This window comes from Lathyrus oleraceus, chromosome 7 (genome assembly GCF_024323335.1).
Source record: "Lathyrus oleraceus cultivar Zhongwan6 chromosome 7, CAAS_Psat_ZW6_1.0, whole genome shotgun sequence".
In the NCBI taxonomy this organism is placed as follows: domain Eukaryota; kingdom Viridiplantae; phylum Streptophyta; class Magnoliopsida; order Fabales; family Fabaceae; genus Lathyrus; species Lathyrus oleraceus.
Window position 1 is genome coordinate 264,874,100 of NC_066585.1, and position 23,287 is coordinate 264,897,386.

The 23,287-nt window shown below is 42.0% G+C and overlaps 1 protein-coding gene across 1 annotated transcript in view; it reads left to right on the forward strand.

Annotated features, from left to right (window-relative positions):
• The window catches only part of LOC127104692 (uncharacterized), a 48,096-nt gene extending 26,212 nt beyond the window's left edge, over window positions 1-21,884 (forward strand). Inside the window, exon 10 of the mRNA XM_051041864.1 lies at window positions 21,562-21,884. Coding sequence (XP_050897821.1) covers window positions 21,562-21,777 — 216 coding nt within the window. The 3' untranslated portion in view covers window positions 21,778-21,884. The remainder of the gene's footprint in view (window positions 1-21,561) is intronic.
• The last annotated feature ends 1,403 nt before the right edge of the window (window positions 21,885-23,287 follow it).

Consider the following 23,287-nt stretch of genomic DNA (forward strand, 5'->3'; position numbering starts at 1 on the left):
TCAGAACTTGAAGGACAACTTTGTGCCTCCGTTTTATGGTTTTGATGATGATCAGGAAGAGGACAGAGAGGCTGATCAATTTTCTATACAGAACGAGCCTTTCGTGCCTTACAACATTCCTCCCCAGAATAAGGAAATCCAGCTGCTGGCTGAGAAGATAAAAGTGCTTGAAAGTTATGCCACGCCAGGGGTGGTTAACATGTCCAACATGGGATTGGTGGAGGGGATTGTCATTCCTCAGAAGTTCAAGGCGCCTGCGTTCGACAAATACAATGGTAGTTCTTGCCCGGAAACTCATCTCCAGGCATTTGTCCGCAAAATCTCGGCATACACCGCGGATCAAAAACTGTGGATGTACTTTTTCCAAGACAGCCTGTCTGGAGGCTCCTTGGAATGGTACACCAAGTTGAGATCGTCCGATATCAAAAGCTGGCAAGATTTGGGAGATGCTTTCTTTAAGCAATACCAATTTAATGCTGATATGGCTCCGAGTCGTACCCAGCTGCAGGGTATGTCTCAAAAGCATAACGAAGGATTCAAGGAGTATGCGCAGAGGTGGAGAGAACTGGCTGCAAGGGTGCAACCTCCTCTGGTGGACAGAGAGATGTCCGATTTGTTCATGGGGACCCTGCAGGGGCCGTTTGCAGAAAGAATGGTGGGTTGCCCTGTCACCAATTTCTCTGACATTGTGGTGGCAGGAGAAAGAATCGAAAGTTGGTTGAAGCTGGGTAAAATCCAGGGTGGTGCATCTGCGTCTTCTTCAGGAACGAAGAAACCGTTCGGTAATAACGGTCAGAGAAAGAAGGAAGGAGACACCAGTGCAGTTTATACACAGCGCGGACCCAGTAGGGACCGTTACTTCCAGCACAATGCTGCAGTAACAATTCCTGCTGAGTCTCAGTCAGCACAACCGCAACAACAACAGCAGCAACAAAGACAACCGTTCCAACAGAGGCCCCAGAGGGCTGGATACCAGGTCAGGGGCAGAGCAAATGATAGACAATTCGACAGGCCTCCGGTGACTTATTCGTTTCTGTTGAAGAAGCTTCTGGATCTCGGGCTGGTGCAACTGAGGACGATGGCGCCTTTGAGACCTGATCAGAGGCCGCCCAGTTACAATGAAAATGCTAAGTGCGAATTCCACTCGGGTGCGCCCGGGCATAATGTTGAGGACTGCAAAGCTTTTAAGCACGTAGTCCAGGACCTAGTGGATTCCAAAGCAATCAACTTTGCGCCTTCTCCCAACGTAAATGCAAATCCCATGCCTGCGCATGGTCAGAGGGGAGTAAACGCTATTTCTGTGGAAGATAGAGTGGGGCTGTCTGAGGTCGATCAGTTGAAGACGTCTTTGGTTGAGTTGAAAAGACAACTGCTGATGAATGGGGTTTACCCGGGCTGTGGGTTTGAGTGTGCTGAGTGCACTATTTCTACGAATGGTTGTGAGCTTCTGAGGAAGCATGTCCAGGGTCTGATGGACGGTGGTGAGATTGTGGTCGAGAGGACTGAAGGAAAGAAGGAAGAGGTCTCCACCATAACCATTTTCTATGACCCGGTTGATTTGTCTAACCTGGTGGAGGAGGCTCCAGTTACCATCACGGTACCTGGGCCGATTCCATACGACAAAGAGGATGCCGTGCCATGGCATTATGGGGGAGAGGTATATTGTAATGGTGAGAGGTTGGAAGAACAATCTGCTAGTGAAACCACCGTGCTAAAGGTGGATAAGGCCGGTCCCAGCGGTTTCACTCGCAGCGGTAGGTTGTTTGCTCCCGACGCATTGAGGAGGGGGGAGGAAGAAAAAGAGAAAAAAGAAAAGGCCGAGGCTTTAGCCAGGGCAAAGGGAAAGGCTGTGGTGGATAATGATAGTACTCCTGTGATGACACCGGCGCCTGCGGGGTCGGATAACAAATTTGATGATGAAGCTGAAGAATTCCTCCGGATCATCAAAAAGTCTGAGTATAAACTGGTCGATCACTTGCAGCAGACTCCTTCAAAGATTTCAATTCTTTCACTGCTGTTGAGTTCTGAGGGACATAGGGAAGCTCTGTTGAAGATTCTGAAGAAAGCTTATGTGCCTCAAGAGATTACAATTAACCAATTGGAGACGGTCGTATCCAACGTGCATGCCAGCCATGGGTTGGGCTTTACTGATATGGATTTGACCGTGGATGGGAGAAATCATAACCGGGCTTTGCACATTGCAATGGAATGCAAAGGAGCCGTGCTTTCGCATGTGCTGGTTGATACCGGTTCCTCGTTGAATGTGTTGCCTAAGAAGGCCTTGGCAAAGTTAAACTGTGATGGGCTGATTTTGACCCCGACTGATTTGATTGTGCGGGCGTTTGATGGGTCAAAACGGGCCGTATTTGGGGAGGTGGAATTGCCAGTGAAGATTGGCCCGGAGGTGTTTAAGTCAACCTTCTATGTTATGGACATCCAACCAGCTTACAGTTGCTTGTTGGGTCGCCCATGGATTCATGCTGCGGGGGCAGTTACGTCGACTTTGCACCAGAAGCTGAAGTATGTCTGGGGAGGCCAAGTCGTTACTGTTTGCGGAGAGGAAGACATCTTTGTCAGCCACCTGTCTTCGTTCAAGTATGTTGAGATGGACGGCGAGATATGGGAAACGCCGAGTCAGGCATTTGAAACCGTCAGGGTGGAGAATGCTTTGTTCGCCAAGCAAGAGGAAGAGAAACCATCCATCGCTTCATACAAGCAAGCTGCTGAGGTGGTCAAAAGCGGAGAAGCTCCAGGCTGGGGCAGGATAATGGAGGTCCCTGAGAAGAAAGACCGTTTTGGGGTTGGATATCAACCGGGCCGAGGCTTGGGACGAGGAAGAGGGGGTCGTACGTCTGTAACTTTCACCAGTGCTGGAATGCTAGATCCAGACCACATCTGCATGATGGGTGAAGATGCTGACAGCGACTGTGATATGGACCGATGGATAACACCGTGCGCACCAGGGATGGAAATCCACAACTGGAAAGCCGAAGAAATCATCCGGGTCACTCTCCTCGAAGAGTAATATTTTTCTTGTTTTCTTTCTTATTTGCATGCAAACCATACGTGATTGCCCGACACGTAATGGTCCATTGTAAGGGCCTCCTCATGTTCATAAATTTGTAAGATTTTGCATCATTAATAAAAGGATGTTTTTTAGTCAAAAGCGGTGTTCCCTGTTTTTCATTTATTTTTACAGTTTAAAAATAAAAACAAATAAAAGTGGCAATGTTTTCATTTTTCTTTTTCGATTTCTCACACCGGTTCTAAAAGCAGTGCATGAATCAACATTCATGCAGATGCGATTCCTCTCCGGATCTCATTGATAACAATCCTGTTACACCCTTGTATGACTTCGACAATCCAATCTATCTTGCTGAAGAAGAAGACGAAGAAGATTGTGAACTGCCAGGGGAATTAGCCAGATTGTTAAAACAAGAGGAGAAGGTGATTCAGCCGCACGAGGAACAGATTGAGGTTGTGAACCTGAGTACCGGCGAGGAGAAGAGAGAAGTGAAAATCGGGGCTGCTTTGGAGGAAAGTGTTAAGGGCAGATTGGTGGTGCTATTGAAAGAGTATGTCGATATCTTTGCCTGGTCTTATCAAGATATGCCAGGGTTGGATACCGATATCGTTGTGCACAAGCTACCGTTGAGAACAGATTGTCCTCCAGTGAAGCAGAAGTTGCGCAGAACTCGACCTGATATGGCAATGAAGATTAAAGAGGAAGTGCAAAAGCAATGGGATGCTGGTTTCCTTGCTGTCACTAATTATCCGCCATGGGTTGCGAACATCGTGCCAGTCCCGAAGAAAGATGGGAAAGTGAGAATGTGTGTGGACTACCGAGATCTGAACAGAGCTAGTCCGAAGGATGATTTTCCGCTACCTCACATTGACGTGTTGGTAGATAATACAGCTCAATTCTCGGTGTTTTCCTTCATGGATGGCTTTTCTGGCTATAATCAAATCAAAATGTCGCCAGATGATATGGAGAAAACAACGTTCATTACACCGTGGGGTACCTTTTGTTACAAGGTGATGCCATTCGGTCTCAAGAACGCCGGTGCTACTTATCAGAGAGCTATGGTGACTTTGTTTCATGATATGATTCATCATGAAATTGAATGCTATGTTGATGACATGATAGCAAAGTCCCAAACAGAAGAGGGGCATTTGGTAGATTTGGCCAAGTTGTTTGACCGGCTGAGACAATTCAGACTGAGGTTGAATCCGAATAAGTGCACGTTCGGAGTGCGGTCCGGTAAATTGCTGGGGTTCATTGTAAGTGAGAAAGGAATCGAGGTTGATCCTGCAAAAGTAAAAGCAATAAAAGAAATGCCTGAACCGAGAACAGAGAAGGAGGTTCGTGGTTTCTTGGGTAGATTGAACTACATTTCACGGTTCATATCTCATCTAACAGCCACGTGCGAACCAATATTCAAATTGTTGAGAAAAGATCAAACGGTCAGGTGGAATGATGATTGCCAAGCAGCATTTGAAAAAATAAAAGAGTATTTGCAGGAGCCTCCGATTCTGATGCCTCCTGTTGAGGGAAGACCGTTAATTCTGTACCTGACAGTCCTCGAGGGGTCTATGGGGTGTGTATTGGGGCAGCATGACGAGTCTGGTCGAAAAGAGCATGCCATATACTACCTTAGCAAAAAGTTTACCGACTGTGAAACAAGATATTCACTGCTCGAGAAAACTTGCTGTGCTTTGGTCTGGGCTGCTCGCCGACTGAGACAGTATATGCTGGTTCATACCACTTTATTGATTTCCAAGATGGATCCAATCAAGTACATTTTTGAGAAGCCAGCATTAACCGGACGGGTTGCGAGGTGGCAAATGATTTTGACAGAATATGATATACAGTATACCTCTCAGAAAGCGATTAAGGGTAGTGTATTGTCTGATTACCTCGCCCAGCAACCCATTGATGATTATCAACCGATGAAGTTTGAATTCCCTGATGAGGACATCATGTTTCTCAAATCGAAAGATTGTGAGGAACCGATCCCGGAGGAGGGGCCTGACCCTGAATCCGAATGGATTCTGATGTTTGATGGGGCCGTTAACGTGAATGGAAGCGGTGTTGGTGCTGTTTTGGTTACGCCGAAAGGATCCCACATTCCTTTTGCTGCCCGGCTAACATTTGAGTGCACCAACAATGTAGCTGAATATGAAGCTTGTATACTGGGAATTGAAGAGGCGATTGATTTGAGGATCAAGAACCTTGTCATATATGGAGATTCAGCTCTGGTGATAAATCAGGTTAACGGAAAATGGTATACGCATCAATCTCATTTGGTTCCGTATCGAGATTATACGAGGAGATTGTTGACGTTTTTCACCGAGGTGAAGTTGCATCATGTGCCCAGAGAGGAGAATCCTTTGGCAGATGCTTTGGCTACTCTAGCTGCCTTGATTAAGGTGCAGAGGTGGAATCAGTTCCCCAGTGTTGAAGTGGGACGTCTGGATAGGCCGGCTTATGTGTTTGCTGTTGATACAGCGCCTGATGATGAGAAGCCGTGGTATTTTGATATCAAACGCTATCTTGAGACGCAAGAGTATCCTGAGGGAGCATCTAAGAAAGATAGAAAGACTCTGCGGAGGTTAGCCATGGTATTCTACCTGAATAAGGATGGGGTCTTGTATAAGAGGAATTTCGATTGGGTCTTGCTCAGATGTGTGGATGATGCAGAAGCAAGCCAATTGATGAAAGAGGTTCATGAGGGATCGTTCGGTACCCATGCCAGTGGGAATGCGATGGTGAAGAAGCTGCTGAGAGCAGGTTATTACTGGATGACAATGGAGGCCCAATGTTTTAATTTCGTGCGGAAGTGTCATAAATGCCAGATTTATGCTGACAAGGTGCACGTACCTCCAAATCCGTTGAGCTTAATGTCGTCTCCATGGCCGTTTGCTATGTGGGGCATTGATATGATTGGAAAGATAGAGCCTACAGCTTCGAATGGGCACAGATTCATATTAGTGGCTATTGATTACTTCACCAAGTGGGTAGAAGCAGCCTCTTATACGAATGTGACGAAGCAGGTCGTGGCCAGATTTCTCAAGAGAGACATCATTTGCCGATATGGGGTTCCCGAGAGAATCATTACTGATAATGGTTCTAATTTGAATAATAAGATGATGGCAGAGTTGTGCCGGGAATTCAAGATCGAGCATCACAATTCTTCTCCTTATCGTCCGAAGATGAATGGAGCGGTTGAGGCAGCCAACAAGAATATAAAGAAGATTGTGCAGAAAATGGTGGTGACCTACAAGGATTGGCATGAGATGTTGCCGTTCGCATTGCATGGGTATCGAACGTCGGTGCGCACATCTACTGGGGCAACTCCTTTCTCATTGGTATATGGGATGGAGGCGGTATTACCTGTGGAGGTTCAGATTCCTTCTTTGAGAGTCCTGATGGACGTGAAATTGCAAGAGGCTGAATGGGTAAGGACCCGGTACGAAGAATTGAGCCTGATAGAGGAAAAGAGGCTTGCAGCCGTCTGTCATGGGCAGTTGTACCAGCAACGGATGAAGCGTGCTTTTGACAAGAAGGTGCGACCTCGGGTGTATCACGTAGGTGATATGGTGCTGAAAAGGATCCTTCCTCCTCAAAACGATCGAAGGGGCAAATGGACACCGAATTATGAAGGCCCGTTCGTGGTCAAGAAGGTTTTCTCTGGTGGAGCCTTGTTGTTAACGACCATGGATGGTGAGGATTTTCCGTCCCCTGTGAATGCGGACGCAGTTAAAAAATACTTCGTATAATTGACCCGCTGGACGAAAAGAATAAAATAGTCCAGGCAAAAATGGGCATCCCGGCGAACCAAAAACAGAAAGAAAGGTTCGGGCAAAAATTAGGGATAAAAAATGGAAAAAATGTACACCCGGCAAGTCGAAAACCTGAGAAGGCGACTTGGGCAAAAAAGGGTATCCCGGTGGACTGAAAACCCGAAAGGGCGGTCCAGGCAAAAGAGGGATTGAAACGAACCACTGCGTCCAGCATGATCGTTTGCGCTTTGGTTGAAGCATCATGGATAATACCCGGTGGGGATCAATCAGAATTGTCTTATTCAGAAGGCAGAAAGCAAGGAGAGTCTGAGGACGTATGGGGTGTAACCGAGTTGGAACTCGATGAGATCACGGGTTTCACATTGCCATTAGGATAGATTTTTCCTTTTGAGCGCAATTACCTCTTTTCAGGAATTGCTTCCTTTTGTATTGCTCATTTGAGCCACACTTTTTTTTCAATTAATAAAATGCATATTCAGTCAAATAATTTTGTTTTTGTTTTTCATTACCGCTTTGATTGCGAAAACGTCCAGATATTTTTGATAAAGAGTCTTGCATTTTTAAAACATACAGGTTTCCTTCCAATGCATGTTTATAAGATTGAAGCTTGAAATCTTATTTGGAAGGTTGAGTGACCCAAAGGTTGAAATCTTGACGCGCCTGGGGCACGGTTTTATCTAACGATCTGTTTTGCAGGAACTGTAGATACTTTTCACTCACTTGCAGGGTGTGATGTGGAAGCTTTGACAAGAGAAATCCCCAGAGAGTCCGGTCAGGGACGAGTGTATGAAAAATGACGAAGGCGTTGAGGCGTACGACGAGCCTTGATGATAATCAAGAAGACTCTTCAAAGTCGGAAGACTGGAAAGTTTGTAATTCCCCGCAGAGTCCGACCAGGGACAGAGATACCTGAAGAAACGACGAAGTGACGTTGCGACGCACGACGAGCCTTGATGGTAATCAAGAAGACTTTTCAAAGTCGGAAGACTGGAAAGTTTGTAATTCCCCGCAGAGTTCGATCAGGGAAGAAGGAGGAACGGTGGAGAGACGACGAGAGACGTCCGACGACCATTGAAATTAATCAAGAAGACTCTTCAAAGTCAGAAAATTGAAATTTCTGTATAATTCCCAGGAGTACGTTCTCGTCGAGCACGAAGCGGCTTGAAATACAAGATGATGGAGCAGATAAGGTCCGGATGAGTCCGGGAATTCTTATTTCCCAGCTAAGTCCCCAAGCAGAATCGTAGGACTAGCTCCCCAGCCGAGTCAGTGTGGTTATACCTGGCAGGTTTATAATGGTGTTTCCTCAGCAGTCAGGTCTGAAGGTTGCTACCCCCAAGTGGAGCGGGTCTTTTCCAAAGAAATATATCTCCAGCAGTGTTCATCTTACCGGAGGATTGAACAAATTCCCGTGGCGGACGGGTTTCTGCATCCCCAGCTGAGCCGATTCTACCTATGGGTTGCATGGGTAATCCCCAGCGGAGTAGCAGTCGTTTCTCCTAGCATGGTCTGGATGGTCATCCCCGGTAGGTTGAAGATTGCCCATTTCCTCAGCGGGAGTATCGGTGAGGGTTCCCAAAGCAGAGTTGGGGCGTGTATCCCCAGCAAGACAAAGAGATTGTGGTATCCCCACAGAGCGCGATGATGGTTCTTCTGCCCCAGCAGGTCCTCGAGAGGGTTGGGTGCAAAGGAGGTATTCCCCAGCAAGGGTGGCATTCTCCCAGCAGCAGTACTATTCCCCGGCAGGGTGGAAATCGGAGCAGTGACGAGAGCCTCAGCAGAGAGTCTCGTGTCCCCCAGAGGATTCCCCAGAGGGGGATATTTCTTTTTATGCATTCATCATGAAAAAATAGCATGGCATATTGCATAAAAAATGAATAATCGCGTAGCATTTCCATGTTTATGGAGCATTACGCAGAAAAATCAATCATGCATCATTGCAAGCATAAGCTAGTCCTAAACCGTGGTTACCGTTTGAGGGGTGGTTTTGCTGAAAGATAAAGGTGTTATTCTGAGGAGTCTAGCATCAGAACGTCAGATCAGCAATGTTCCCCAGTAGTGCGATATTGGAGGAAATGTTTCCGTCGGGCGGAGAGGGAAATAAAATCAGAGGACGTTACGCGATTAGCAGTTTTCCGGAGTTCAGACCGAGGCGGTATCCAGACCGAAGTGGCGTTCAGGCCCAGTTTCCGATTCTCAGATCGAAGAAGTTTCCGAAGATCAGGTTGATGTACTTGTGGTATTCAGGCCAGTTTTCCGGAGTTCAGACCGAGGCGGTATCCAGACCGAAGTGGCGTTCAGGCCCAGTTTCCGATTCTCAGATCGAAGAAGTTTCCGACGATCAGGTTGATGTACTTGTGGTATTCAGGCCCAGTTTCCGATTCTCAGATCGAAGAAGTTTCCGAAGATCAGGTTGATGTACTTGTGGTATTCAGGCCAGTTTTCCGGAGTTCAGACCGAGGCGGTATCCAGACCGAAGTGGCGTTCAGGCCCAGTTTCCGATTCTCAGATCGAAGAAGTTTCCGACGATCAGGTTGATGTACTTGTGGTATTCAGGCCCAGTTTCCGATTCTCAGATCGAAGAAGCTTCCGACGATCAGGTTGATGTACTTGTGGTATTCAGGCCAGTTTTCCGGAGTTCAGACCGAGGCGGTATCCAGACCGAAGTGGCGATCAGGCCAATTTCCCGGAGTTCAGACCGAGGCGGTATCCAGACCGAAGTGGCGATCAGGCCGATGTCCTGGTGTTCAGACCGAAGGGGTTTTCAGACCAAGAATTATCAAAAGTTTCGGGGTTCAAGAAAATGAAAAAAGATAAAGAATATTTCGGGGTTCAAGAAAAGAATAAGAAGAAAGAATAATACTCCCGAGGGGATGTGCGGTGTTCAGACCGATTTTCTCCGTACCAGACGGATTTTTGTTCAAAGTTTGTTTCTTCGCCGATGCTGACAGGCGTTGTTAATTATTATCCCATCAGAGTGCAAATTGTTCGCCTGTTCTTGGTATTCAATCACTCTTCATCCTGATCATCCGAAAGCCGAGGCTATTTCGTATCGACAGGTTCACAGTGGATTGAATAGGGGCAGCTGTAACACCTCAAAATTTGCCCTCCTCTCTTGGGACTAGCATTAACATATTTGCATTGCATTTTAGGACATTAGGCAGTTCATGTTGCATATCATGTGGTTACATTATGCAAGCCATTCTCCCAAGTCTTGATCAGAAGATGAGGAAGTCAAAAGTGCAAGCCTAGGTTACTGACTGATCATGGCCATCTGAGGATTGGGCCGTGAATTAGGGTTTCATGATTCTCAAGGGTATTGGTCTTCATATTGATTGAATTGATACATCATCATCATGGTTGGATGTCATCAGAAGATTGAAGAAGATTCCTTGAGATTAGGGTTTTGACCACTGGTCAACCCTAATCAGTTGCATTGGGCCAATCAGGGCTGGATCAGGAGATGAGGTTTCTGAAGGAGATGAGGATCATTTTGTGATTATATGGTGATTATTGAGGCTAGGGTTTCACCCTTGAGCCATTTCAGTTGGAGATTGGGGTTCAGATTGATCTGTGCATTGCCCAATTCATCTGTCAGTTGAAAAGTCAACTGTGGTCAACTGTACATGATCTGGTGAATTTGGAGGTGGAAATGAGTTAGACACACTTCATTCATGTTGGAACAAGTGTTAAATGACATCTCAAAGCTTAAAATTGAAGAAAATCAGGTCAGGACAAACACTGCCAAAAATAGCAAGTGACTTGTAACTGAAGTTTCCAAAAATGGAAAGTTTTTGACCTCAAAAACAGAAGTCCAAGGAAGCTTCAAATGAAAAATTGTTCAACATGACAGATGTAGATCTTGTTCTCACCTTTCCAAAAAGTCCAAGAACTTGAAAATCCAATGTACGGTTTGCAAGATATGGCTCAGTGAATTTCAGAAAAGACCCGTAATCAGGAGGGCATAACTACCACGTGGTTTATCCAAAATGCAAGTTCTTTATATGCACAAATTCCATTTAATGTGTACTTCAAAGTTGCATAATTGGATTTTTTGGAAAAGGCTCCATGCAAAATGCCATTTTTGAAGTGAATCAATTTAAGGAGAGGGGCAAAATGGTCCAATTTTGGAAATATGGAGAATTTGGAAAAAAGGCCAATGCTATTAGCTTCCAATGGATATTTTGGACTTGTTTCAAGTGTTAATTTTCTGCTGAATTTGCTTCTAAGCATTGAAGAGCTTAACTCCAAATTGCACATAAACCAATTTCCACTAATCATTTCTCTTGCTTAATTGTAATTATAGTTAGATTAAGCATGGCATATAAAAACAAAAACTCTAACAGAATTTGGAGGAGCTTTTTTTCTGCTAATCACGCTAATCTAATCACATTTTCACATTGATTCTACACAAAAGCTAACAGAAAATCCTTCAGCAAAAAAAGATCGCACTCTCACATTCTCTCTTTTTTCAAATTCTTCCACAAATCTTTTTGATTTTTTTTTTGACAAATCCTATCAAGTTCTTTGGAATTTTCTCTGTTGATTGAAAAATTGCAGGTATTGTTGAGCCTCTATTGATGAAAGCTGGAGCAAAACCGCAACCGATTCCAACTGTTACGAAGCCTTGAACGTCCATAACAGTTGTTGATTCTTGACAATCTAAGCATCTTCGAGCTCCAAGAATCATTCTAGGTACCTTCCAACACCGACTCCGTCATCTGTTTCGCATCACCGGAGCTCCAATCGCAACGGCATCGCAACTGTCATCAAGAAAAGGTTGGGAATCAAACTTCAAAATAGCGTCGATTGAGTTATGGCTATTGTAGAACGCTTGTTGTAGAGTCCATATCGAGTTGTAGATTGAATTTTCATTGCGATTCGTGTGTGTAATCCGCGATTTAGGTTTTTGTAGCGATTCCATTCTTCCTTCGATTTGCATTGTTTATGAATCCATTGTAGAAATTGGTTGCATATTTGTGCTCGGGATGCAAAACCGGTTCGACCGGTATATAGTTTGTTGATTCTCGTTGCCATTTGCGAAATCTGGATTTCCAGATGAAGAACACTGATGAGAAGACGATGAACATTCATCATCTTTCTGGAAAATGTTGCGCTCGGATCTTGCTTCTCGCTTTCGCCTTGCCATCTCGTGTTCGTGAAGCCCCGACGCAATCCTGACCATCCGTTTCTTTTAATTAAAACGCCGTCGTTTTGGCTGAGGGGTTAAAATTTACATCCGTGCCACTGGCACCATTTTAATTAATATATCCTAATTCAATTTCTAAATAATTATTAAATAAACATTTCAAAACTTAAAAAATGCATACAATATTCAATTTTAATCCTAAAAATACCACAATTTTTTTGTTAATCTTATTTTCTCCTCTGCTATTTTATAAAAATAAAAAATATATATGTGCTTGGGGAATTTTTAGAATTTGACATAGAGGTCCTTTTCATGTACATATTTTCATACACATTACCACTTTAATTGTATAGACCACATACTATATCCAAAATAATTGAAAATTGAGACACTTGTTCTAGACATCCTTCTGGATTTTTTGACATAGGTTTGGGAATTTTTTAGCCTATGGTCCATTATATGTGAATTATTGAAGTTGGACATGTACATATGTGACATAGTTTGGTATGCTGAATTCACCAAATTGATTACCATGCTTCCCATTGGCCAATGGCCCTAATTTTTTGCATGAAGTTTGTTTAACATGTTAGCTATCACTGATAATTTTTGTGGATTTTTACAATCCATTTTCGATTTGATTCATATTTTTTCTTACTGCCTAGCATGTTAGAGTTCCATTGGTGTAACCTTTAGCATTTATGTTGCCATATCCTCATAATTAATCCAATGGACATGAAAATTGATAGGATAGTTCTTAACCCCTGTAGCTATCTTTTGGCTTTGGTCCTACTAATTTCCCATGAACCATTGCTGTTTACCATCTAATTGAAGTTGGTGCATAATTTGGACTTCATTTGATGTAGTTTTTGCATGCTGTACCATGTTTAATTAATTCCTATTGATCTACTAGTCCAAATGACTTGAAATTTAATATGCAACTTATTGAATACCCTCTGAATAAGGTGTAATTTTTGTGGATTTTTTGGATCCTTTTTGACATGTGGTTGGATATGATCTTGCTGGTTGTTTGTATGAGACTCAACATTGCTTCATTTGCCTTCTAGGTTGCATGATTTAAAATAGGAACATAGTTTGGATATGGGACCAATTGGGATCCCTTTGTATTTGATATTACTTGGACTTCAATTATGAATTGGCTGCTGTTTTAGGATTTTTCCATCCTTTTGACCCTAGGCTAGTCCTAGTGGTCATGTTACTTACATTTGAAGTTGATTGTGCCTTTTCAGGTTAAGAAGTTAAGGATTAAGGCTTTGTTTCACATTTGGGATTGTGTTGCTTGACCTATAAACTAATGTGTTTGTTTTGTAGGATGTTTGAGCCTTGAGCTTTGTGCTATGCACATCATTGTGATTGTTAATTGAGCATTATATTGTTGTCTGTTTGTGGATGTAGATGCTGATTCTGTTTGACTTTTGTACAGGTACCTTTAGTTGCTCAGTTCCTTGCGAACTTTTGCTTTGCGTTGCTTAAGCAACTTGCATTGAGGTAGGTCTTCTTGACTTCATGTAGTCTGGAGACCCGGCTGTTACCGGGCCGGGCAAATTGTCTGAAGTCCTCCTTAAGAGGCAATGATTGTGTATGTTTATTTTTCAAGCCCAAGCAGGAAAAGTCCTTCAAGTAAGGCAATTGGTGGAAGGTAGGGACAAGCAACCTGTCCCCCACTATTCAGTGAGTCTTCTCCTTGCTCCCATTTCATGGTTGTAGCATTGAGATCAAAAGCCCAAGATCCTGTGCAGTGCACATTGAGTCAGAGTCATCGAGTATAGAAGGGTTCCCCCATTCTGGACCCATGCTCATTTGTCAGCTCCCCCTGGTTAGGGATATGAGCTGTGAGGTCTGATCCTCACTTCACCTCTTCATCTGCTTCACCTTAGCCTCGTAATGGCAAGGTTAAGAGCAAAACCAGCCTGTACAGACGACTTGCTTAGGCAGTCAAACCCGGTTGATTGAGCCTCTTGTTTGGTTATAGTGGGTGTTATGTGGATATTTGATTGACATGCTTGTGTTGTTTGAGATGCCTGTTCTCATCTGATATATGCTTGTATATTGTATGCTTGTGTGATTGCTTCTTTCCTGGTTAGGATAGTTCGCTTATGCAAGTAGGATAGAAAACCGAGCTTAGGGTTAACGATGCATGACAACATTAGGCTCGAGTCTCAGCTCCCTAGTCGTGTGTCTCTCCCCGGTTTTTGGTTAGCAATTCAGTCCCTTTCAGGGGAACTACATCGCCCTGATCCTCGTGCCAGACGAGGTATGTAGGCAGGTGGTCGTGCGAGACCACTCCGGGCAACCTTTTTCCTTTTTGCGTGCGTTTACTTGTTATCTGACTGTGCTGTTTGGTGTTTTGGTTCGGATGCCGACGTAAGCCCAGTGATTGGCTGTCGGGCTCCAAGTTTGCCGTTTTGTGCGTGTTTTGGTTTGGATGCCGACATAATTCCATCAAGTGGTTGTCGGGCTCCATGTTTGCCACCCTTGCTTGTTTGTATGTGTTGTGTTGTTTGGCGTGCGTAAGCCGAACTACAGTGGCTCTGATTCTTGTTCCAGACAAGATATGTAGGCATAAGGTGCGATACCTTATCGAGCCCGTTTCTCCTAACCCCACCTGCGTTCCCCGTGTGTGTGTGTGATGTTTAGCAACCTTTTCTTTTCTTAGAACGTGGATCCCTAGGAGTACCTAGGACGTGAGGGGTGCTAATACCTTCCCCTCGCGTAACCGACTCCCGAACCTTTTCTCTCTGGTCGCGAGACCATGCCTTTCCAGGTTTCTCTGAGCGTTTCCTTTCCCTATCTTGGGATAAATAACGTTTAGTGGCGGCTCTGTGTGTTTTTATTTTTAGGCTCGCCGGTTGATTTTTCGCAGGATGCGACAATGGGTTTGCAGGTAGCAGTCAAGTGTGGAATGAATCGGGCAATGTAATTCGAGTGCCCCAAGAAACCTCTGACTTCTTTCTTGTTTATTTCAGTACCCAGATTTACAATTTCAATTGATTCCTCATGCGGCTGTATAGTCTTTTCTTCTCGCAGTAGTCGGGCAAGTTCTCCAGGGACTTCACAATCTTCCTCGCTTCCATCCTCGGCTTGGTAGATCGGATTTTCAAAGTCATAATGAACAGTAGCAGAGTCATTACCAACAGGATCCAGAGTGGATATGGATCGGCAAATTGTTACGTAAGTGTGTGCAAGAAACATAGCTTGTTTGAAAAATGACAGGAAAGATAAAGAGCGCAATATTTGAATGCAAAAAGTCCATTGATCTATTGAATATGAATATGCTTATGAAAATGACAAACCCCTAACAAATTAGCCATTGTGCCTCGGGCATAGACACAATGCTTTAAGAAGTTTGATTGTAAAAGAAAATTAAAATTTGCAATTCTAGAATAAACAATAACAATTACTCCTGACTAAAGGAAATCGGGATAATGTCTTCAGTCTTCCAATTGTTGAGTCCGTCACCAATTGTTGGGAAAATCCAGCTATCTAAGTCGCAATCACTATCAGCATCTTCCATAGCATTAATCTGATTTTTGACTATCTTTCCAGAGTTAAACCCCAGGCCAGCTTTATCAGACTTGTACGGTACATTGATCAGTTGACCCCAACCAGCACGATCACCATTTTCAATCGCGGCTTGAGCATCTTTCAGAGAGATCATGACAGGGGGAGCACGAACAACCTTGGGCACAAGGGGAGTTGGCTTAAGGACAGGACTGGGTGGAGGAACCACTTCAAATGACTGAGAAGGAGTCTCAAAGAATTCACCATCCATCTCGACGTATTTGAAGGCTTGCACACTACTGACAATATACTCTTCTTCTCCACATACAGTGACAACCATGCCTGCTATTGGATACTTCAGCTTTTGATGAAGCGACGAAGCTACCGCACCTGCCCCATGGATCCAAGGGCGCCCCAACAAGCAGGAGTAGGCGGGACGAATGTCCATCACGTGAAAGGTAGTGTTGAAGACTTGAGGTCCTATCTTGATAGGGAGAACCACTTCACCATAGACAACACTCTTCGCACCATCGTAAGCACGCACCACAACATCACTAGGTTTCAGTTCAATGCCTTTGTAGTCAAATTTATCGAGTACAGCTTTCGGGAGCACATTCAAGGAAGAGCCGTTGTCGATCAACACGTGAGCCAGGGTGATCCCCTCACACTCGATGGAGATATGCAGAGCTTTATTGTGATTCTTTCCTGCTGGCGTCAGGTCAGCATCGGAAAAGCCTAGGCCATTGTCAACAGTCAAATTAGCAACATAATGTTCGAATTGATCGACGGATGTTTCTTGAGGCACATGAGCGGTCTTCAAGAATTTCATCAATGCATTGGCATGGGATTCAGAGGATAATAACAAGGACAACATTGAGATTTTAGACGGAGTATGCCCCAATTGTTCCACTACATCAAAATCGCTCTTACGGATGATTTTCAGCATCTCTTCCATTTCCTGTTTGGCAACATCTTCAGAAGTAACTTCGACCGATGTCTCTGACTGAGGAGGATTGACTGGTCTTTTTCCTCGAATTTCGGGAGCGGGAGGTGAGATTTCTGGGGAGTAGATCCTTCCACTTCGAGTAACTTTACTAGTCCCCACAATATCATTAGGATTAGCAGAACTACCAACTTGCTTTATGCCATGGATGTAAACGTCGCCTCCATAGTTCCACGGAATAGCTTTGCTGGAGGAATATGGCACGGGGCTAGGTGCGGTAATAATCAGGGGAGCCACTTTGGGCTCAGCGGTAATCTTCACAGGCACTCTAGTAGCAGTAATCTTCACTGGAGCTTTGGACCTAGCAATCACAGATACCTCTTCAATAGAGTTGTCCACCTTAGGAACCCTTTCAAATAGAATTGTACGATCATCCATCAGCCGTTGAATGCCGTTCTTCAACTTCAAACAATCATTGGGTCGGAGTACACAGAGATCGCAATCTTCAGCACAACCTGGAAATAAACCAGCTTGCAATAAATTCTTCTTAACGATCAGGAGAGGAGATGCTAAATCAGCAACGTCAGTAATGTGAGAATTGTCGTCCACAACATTAACATTCTGGTCATGATTAGGCATAGGTGCTGTGATGACATTGGGGGTCGCCGGAGGATCAAATTCAATTTCTCCAGCGTCGATCATATCCTGAATCTTGTTCTTCAACAACCAGCAATCATTCGTATCATGCCCGGGGCTATCGGAGTGATAGGCACACCTGGCGTTGGGATTATAACGAGGAGAAGTAGTGTTGGGATTTGCAGGAGGGCCTCTGAGGGTAATCAAATTGGCCTTTAACATACTCTGCAGTGCTTGGGTTAAAGTCATATTGATCTTGGTAAACTGTCTTCTCGACCTGTCTTGTCTGTGTTGGAAGTTCTGAGATGGCGGTGCGACAATTGTAACTGCCCCAACAGTATGGTCACGATTCTTCTTGTTATGCTTCCTCTCACTGTACACAGCATTTGATTCATTCTTTCCCTGATAGGACTTTTTGGTGCTTGCAGAAGTAGCTGCCTGTATCTTTCCACTTCGAATGCCGCTTTCAACCCGTTCACCTGTCAAGATAAGTTCAGTGAAACCTGACGAGGAACTTCCCAGTAGATGGCTGTAGAATGGGCCAGTCAGTGTACCCATGAACATGTCCACTAACTCTCGATCAGTCATAGGGGGTTTGACTCTGCCAGCCAAATCTCTCCACTTTTGAGCATATTCTTTGAAACTTTCTTTAGAGCCCATAGTCATATTTTGTAGCTGTAGCCGAGTAGGCGCTAACTCAGAATTATACTGGTAGTGCTTGTAGAAAGCTGTTGCTAAATCAGTCCATGTGCGGATGTTAGAGCTCTCAAGCTGATAATACCACTCTAACTGTGTGCCAGACAGACTCTCTTGGAAGAAATGGATCCACAGTTTCTTATCAGTAGTGTGCGGCTGAATCTTTCTCACATAAGCCCTTAGATGCATCTGAGGACAAGAGGCACCATCATACTTAGTGAAAATGGGAACCTTGAATTTGCGGGGAATGACCACATCAGAGACCAGACCCAAGTTTTCGAAATCCAGACCGGACACTTTCTGCCCCTCCATAGCTAGCATACGTTCTTCCAGCAACTTGTACTTATCATCCTTCGGAGAGTACTGTTCATGTTCATAATCTTCATCGTCGTCCTCAGAATTGACGAGATTAGGATTCTCATCTTCCGAATCATTCTCGGTCTCTTCTTCTGAATCCTTCGGAATTCTAATCTTGACTCCTGTAACCTGTCCCTTAAGTCTTCTCCCCGGGTTGATGTAACCCACAGGTTTCTGGTCCTTCTTCTTCTCCATCAAAAGAGCTTTCAGTTCTTCCTGCCCCTTAGATAAGCTCAGCATCATTTCCTGGAATTGAGCATTCTGGGCCTGGAGATCTTTGACAGTTTGTTCGAGAGCCATTGTTCAATCTGTTTGAATCTGCTGGAATCTGTTGGAATCTGTTTGATAGGAAAATCGTGAGAACATTGATCCTTTAGAATACCTGTTATGCGATGCAATGCAATGTATGAAATGTTTTCAAGGACTTTCGGGATTTAACTTTGCATAAACTAACAAAAAGAGCTTTTTTTTTTCTTTTCTCTTTTGTTTTTACTTTTGTTTTTGTTTTTTTTTAGCAGAGTTAAATCCCTAAATCCTTGAAATGGTTAGTACAATGCCATGATGTTATGATGTTATGATGTTATGTTGTTAGATAAATAACAAGCACAAGCAAGTCACACAACAATCATTCCTAGGTTTTAAGGCTTGCGTGAGTTCCATAGGTAAATACCCTCCCCACTGAAGTTTGGTTGGTTCAACCTGTCTTAGAATAGTAACCGGGTTCTAGAAGGATCTCAAATCATTGACCTTTCCTTAAGTCCACTTCAGTGCAACACCAAGTGGTTGACCGAAGCTTCCCTAAAGTCCAATCTCAAAGAGTGTAGTATCGAGTCTCAACCAACTCCAGTCGGAACCGAAGCCAGTTATCTCACTACTTTCTAATGGCCAGGATGAGTCAATTAGGGTTCTAAAGGTCTGGTTAATGCTTTTATGACACCACGCGAATGCCAAATATTTCCTCAACTAACATGAGGAACATCAGGACATCCAAAGTGCCACATTAACCGTAGCCATCATTTTGACCATTCCAGTATACGCCGGACAGTCGCGATGATCTCTTGCTACTTACCTAAGGTACACTAGATCCGGGTGTAGGATCTTTCACTCAAGCATAACATACCCAAGCAATCCCTTAAAATAAATCAGACAAATTGAATAAGTGATCTTGTTTTTAAGGTAACCTCTCTTTTTAAATATTTAGGCTCCCCAGCAGAGTCGCCAGTTCTGTCATACGGTGAACTGGACTTTTTGTGGTTTTAATCGCAATGTCGCGGTTAGCAAGAGTCGCCACCGACTTTTCTTTTATCCAATAAGGAAAGGTGGAAAAGAACAGGAAAGACCTTAATTTAGATTTTGGGTTCGGGAGGTACATTATACAAAGGGAAGGTGTTAGCACCCTTTGTATCCATGGTTATCCATGGGCTCTTAATTGCTCGATCACTTATATTATTTTTGTCTAAAAAAGTGTTTGTGAATTGTTTGGAAAATTGTTTTGAAAAGAGAATTTAACTTTGTAATGATTCTTGTATGAATGTATACAAAGTGGTTATCCCGTTTTAGTTTTGAAAATTGTTTAGAAAAATATAACTCGGTAATGATTCTAGTATGAATGTATACCAAGTGGTGATTTTCTAAAGGCATTTTGAAAGGTGTGAGGTGCAAAAAAAATGTTTTAAATTGTGAGCCAGCAATTAAGAGTTATACCGACCCAAGGTCTTTACGGGCATTTCCTATCCTTATGAGGGTAAAACTGTCCTTATTATTGAGAAATAAGTAGTTTTATCCTTTGGATGTAAAAGGGTCATCGTAGGGTCATCGATTGGTCATTGAAGGCAACAGTTATGAGGATACCTTAGCATTCGAAGGGACTATCATCATTTAACCGTAGGCAACATCGGAGGGTCATCGAGGGACAAAGTTGTATATTCGAAGGCAACATCCGAGGGACTATAATTTATTTTATGATGATTTAACCGAAGGGTCTTTGCTAAGGGTATCCCCACGTTCGCGGGACATGACCGTAATATCGTAATCGTAAGGCAACAAAGAGAGGTCCAAGATCACTTATTCAAAGGCAAAGTTTTACAATTAATTATATAATTAGGATGAAACTCCACATTAAAATTATTAAAAATAATATATTAAAAAATTAATACATTAGAAATTAATACATTAAAAGTTAATTTAGGATGAAACTCCACAAGGGTATCCCACAAATAAAGTGGAATACCTAGTCAATAACCTTTTCCTGGGATATGTGAACCTTTACGAAACTCAAAAAAAGAAACATGTCAGAACACCAAATCAGGGTGCAATCGAAGATTACACCGGAGAAATATCACAACAATAAATAGGATAGGATGAATAATGCATGGCTATGATAAAACATAAAAAAAAAACAGAATAGAAAAGTCAGCTACTGTCTCGTTCGCCTCTGCCTCGCCTAGCGAAGGCCACGGATTTTGAATTTGAAAACAGCCCCATGTTAGGAACTTTGAATTTTATGGCATTTTATCACAGGAATAACATGGTCAAACATTCAGGGTATTCAGGCATATTTAAATTCCCATACGAAAGCAAATTATATATCAACATTTAATCATGATGCATTATATATGTAGATATGGCCAATTGAAAGTATAAACAATAGAGATACGCAAAACCTGTTTGCCAATTCAAGGTTGAAGGGATTGACCACTTGTAGTATCGGAATAAGTTAGGCAGCGGGAATTGGACGGCGATGGCTTCGGTGCAGATGGGCTGCCTTCAGGGTTTCTTTACTCTGAATTCTCCGGGTAGGCAGGGTTCCTATGCCAAAGTTTCTATCCGTCCTTCTCTGTTCTCTTTCTTTCTTTTTTCTCAAGGTTTTGTTTCAAGGAAACCTCAGAGTGTTTTGCTTCTCTTCCTTCTTTCTCCAGTGAATCTCCCAGTGTAACTCCAAGTCTAACTCCCCCTACTGAAACTTCAGTATTTATAGACTAATTTCGTGGGTAATGGGCTTGGACTGAGGGAGACCCAAGTCCAAAATAATTTGTTATATTTTATTTATTTATTTATTTTAATTATTTAATTAATTAATTAATTAATTAATTAATTAAAAAAAAAAATTTTCTTTTTTTTTTTTTTTTTTTTTTTTTTTTTCGTTTTTCTTTTTCGTTTTTTTTTTTTTTTTTTTTTTTTTTTATTTTTTTTTAGGAAAAATGATGGGTAATTTTTGGGGTATGACACAATGTCATAAACTGTATGCATAAATTCTCTCAATGAGTCTCGAATAAGCCAATCCAAACATGCCCTCAACTTCTCTAATGTATCAACCAGCCCAACTAGTGAAGAGAGGGAGGCCTCCGAATTCGGGGAACCAAACAAAACATTGGACGGTTTTCAGCAATTCCACAATCCCTTAACCTCTTTTCTAAAAAGTATATCTTTATTTAATCTTCTTACTGTCTGTCTGCAGGTAAGTTTGTTAAAGAAGTATGAAGCAGATAGGAAACCAGCAAACGTTGCGATGATGGCGTTACTCGACGGCTTCCAAAAAGCTTATTCTGTTGATTTTGGGCCTTTTAATTTTCTGCGAGCTGCAGCCTTCAATGGAGCAAACCATATATCACCACTCAAGAGAAGAATCATTTCTTATGCTTCAGGGGAAAATAAATTGCCAATTTTCTTTTGAACATAAAAATGTAGTTGATTTAAAGTCATTGCTTAACAGCATTTGATACATGGCCAATTCTTTTGTTATGCATTGATCAAAATAAGTTTTGGCTAAAGGTTCAGCAACACCTCAGTTTTATTTTTTTTGTTCCTAGGATTTCATATTGAATCAATAGGTGGAAGTTGGCCAGTCATGCATCTTTCTAAGTCGTAAATTCAGATAATGCACTTAAGTCGTAAAATTATTATCTATCCTAAGAATGGATTTGTAAGATTATACTAATTGGTAATAAACTTAATTTTACGAAATAATTTGAAGAAGAAAGGTAAGAATGTATGTATCTCATTATTTTAGAGCATAATTTTTAATTTATTTTTAATAGGAATCATGTGGTAGTGGTGATAATAAATGGATGAGATTTATTCTTGTCTTTTTTGTTCTCACTTTTTTTATAAATAAATATTTTTATTAAAGAAAATATAGAGAAATCTTTAATATTTTTTTTGAAAATTTTGTTATTTAGAATCATAAAATGATTTATCATTAATATATTTTTAATTTTTGAAATATTATAACAACAAAAATTATATTTAAAAAATTTGTCTGAGATTCTAAGTTCTCCAAAACCTTCATCTAATACAAAATTTAAGTTCATTAAATGATGGGGTTTTTAGTGTTATGAATAAAAACAAACATTCAACTTGGTCAACCATCATGAAATTATTGAAAATATATTCCAGAGTTTGATCTAACTCATTTTTATAAATATAACTTATAAGATGGGAATGTTAACTTATAAGATGGGAATGTTACTACGTATAAATTTTTTTAAGACTCTATTATCAGACCAATGTGAGACTTAAAATCTAAAAAAAATAAAAAATGAAAGAAGATTAATAGAAATATGAGTTAAGTTCTCTCCATTTTCCTTAAGTTAAAATTTTGTTATGAATTTTTTTATGAGTTGACTCTTCACAACTAACTATACATTGTAACCTGCATTAAATAACAATCTATTTTTCAGATTTATCACAAGTATATTAGTTCCAAAAAAGATATTATTTGCTACTTCTAGATGTATTGAAACTCATGATGGATTTAGAAGCACTTCCAAGTGAAATGGTTATCGATGAAAATGTGGTCCAATAGCCATAATTTTCTTAATCTCATCAAAAGAGTTTGTATATCCAATGTCATTGGTTTCCCTATGTTTATTCTAAATCAAACCTAAAGTTGCTTAAAGATTAGTTGAAAACTTGGAACAATTTTTTTTTGGTAATGTCTATGCTCAAGTGAAAAAAATTTCATAATCAAATTTACATATTAGGTATTAGTGAGTTTTTGACGGGCCAATAAAAACAAATCGTACCAGCTTCAAACTTTGAAGAAACTTATGAGTAAGAAAAAGTAGAGTTAAGCAAGATAGTAAAAGGGTAGAAATGCAACCTTGTGAATGACATTGTTAACAACATTCCCCCATGCTTCCTTCCATATATGGGATTTATAATGCAATATTTTCTATGAACAA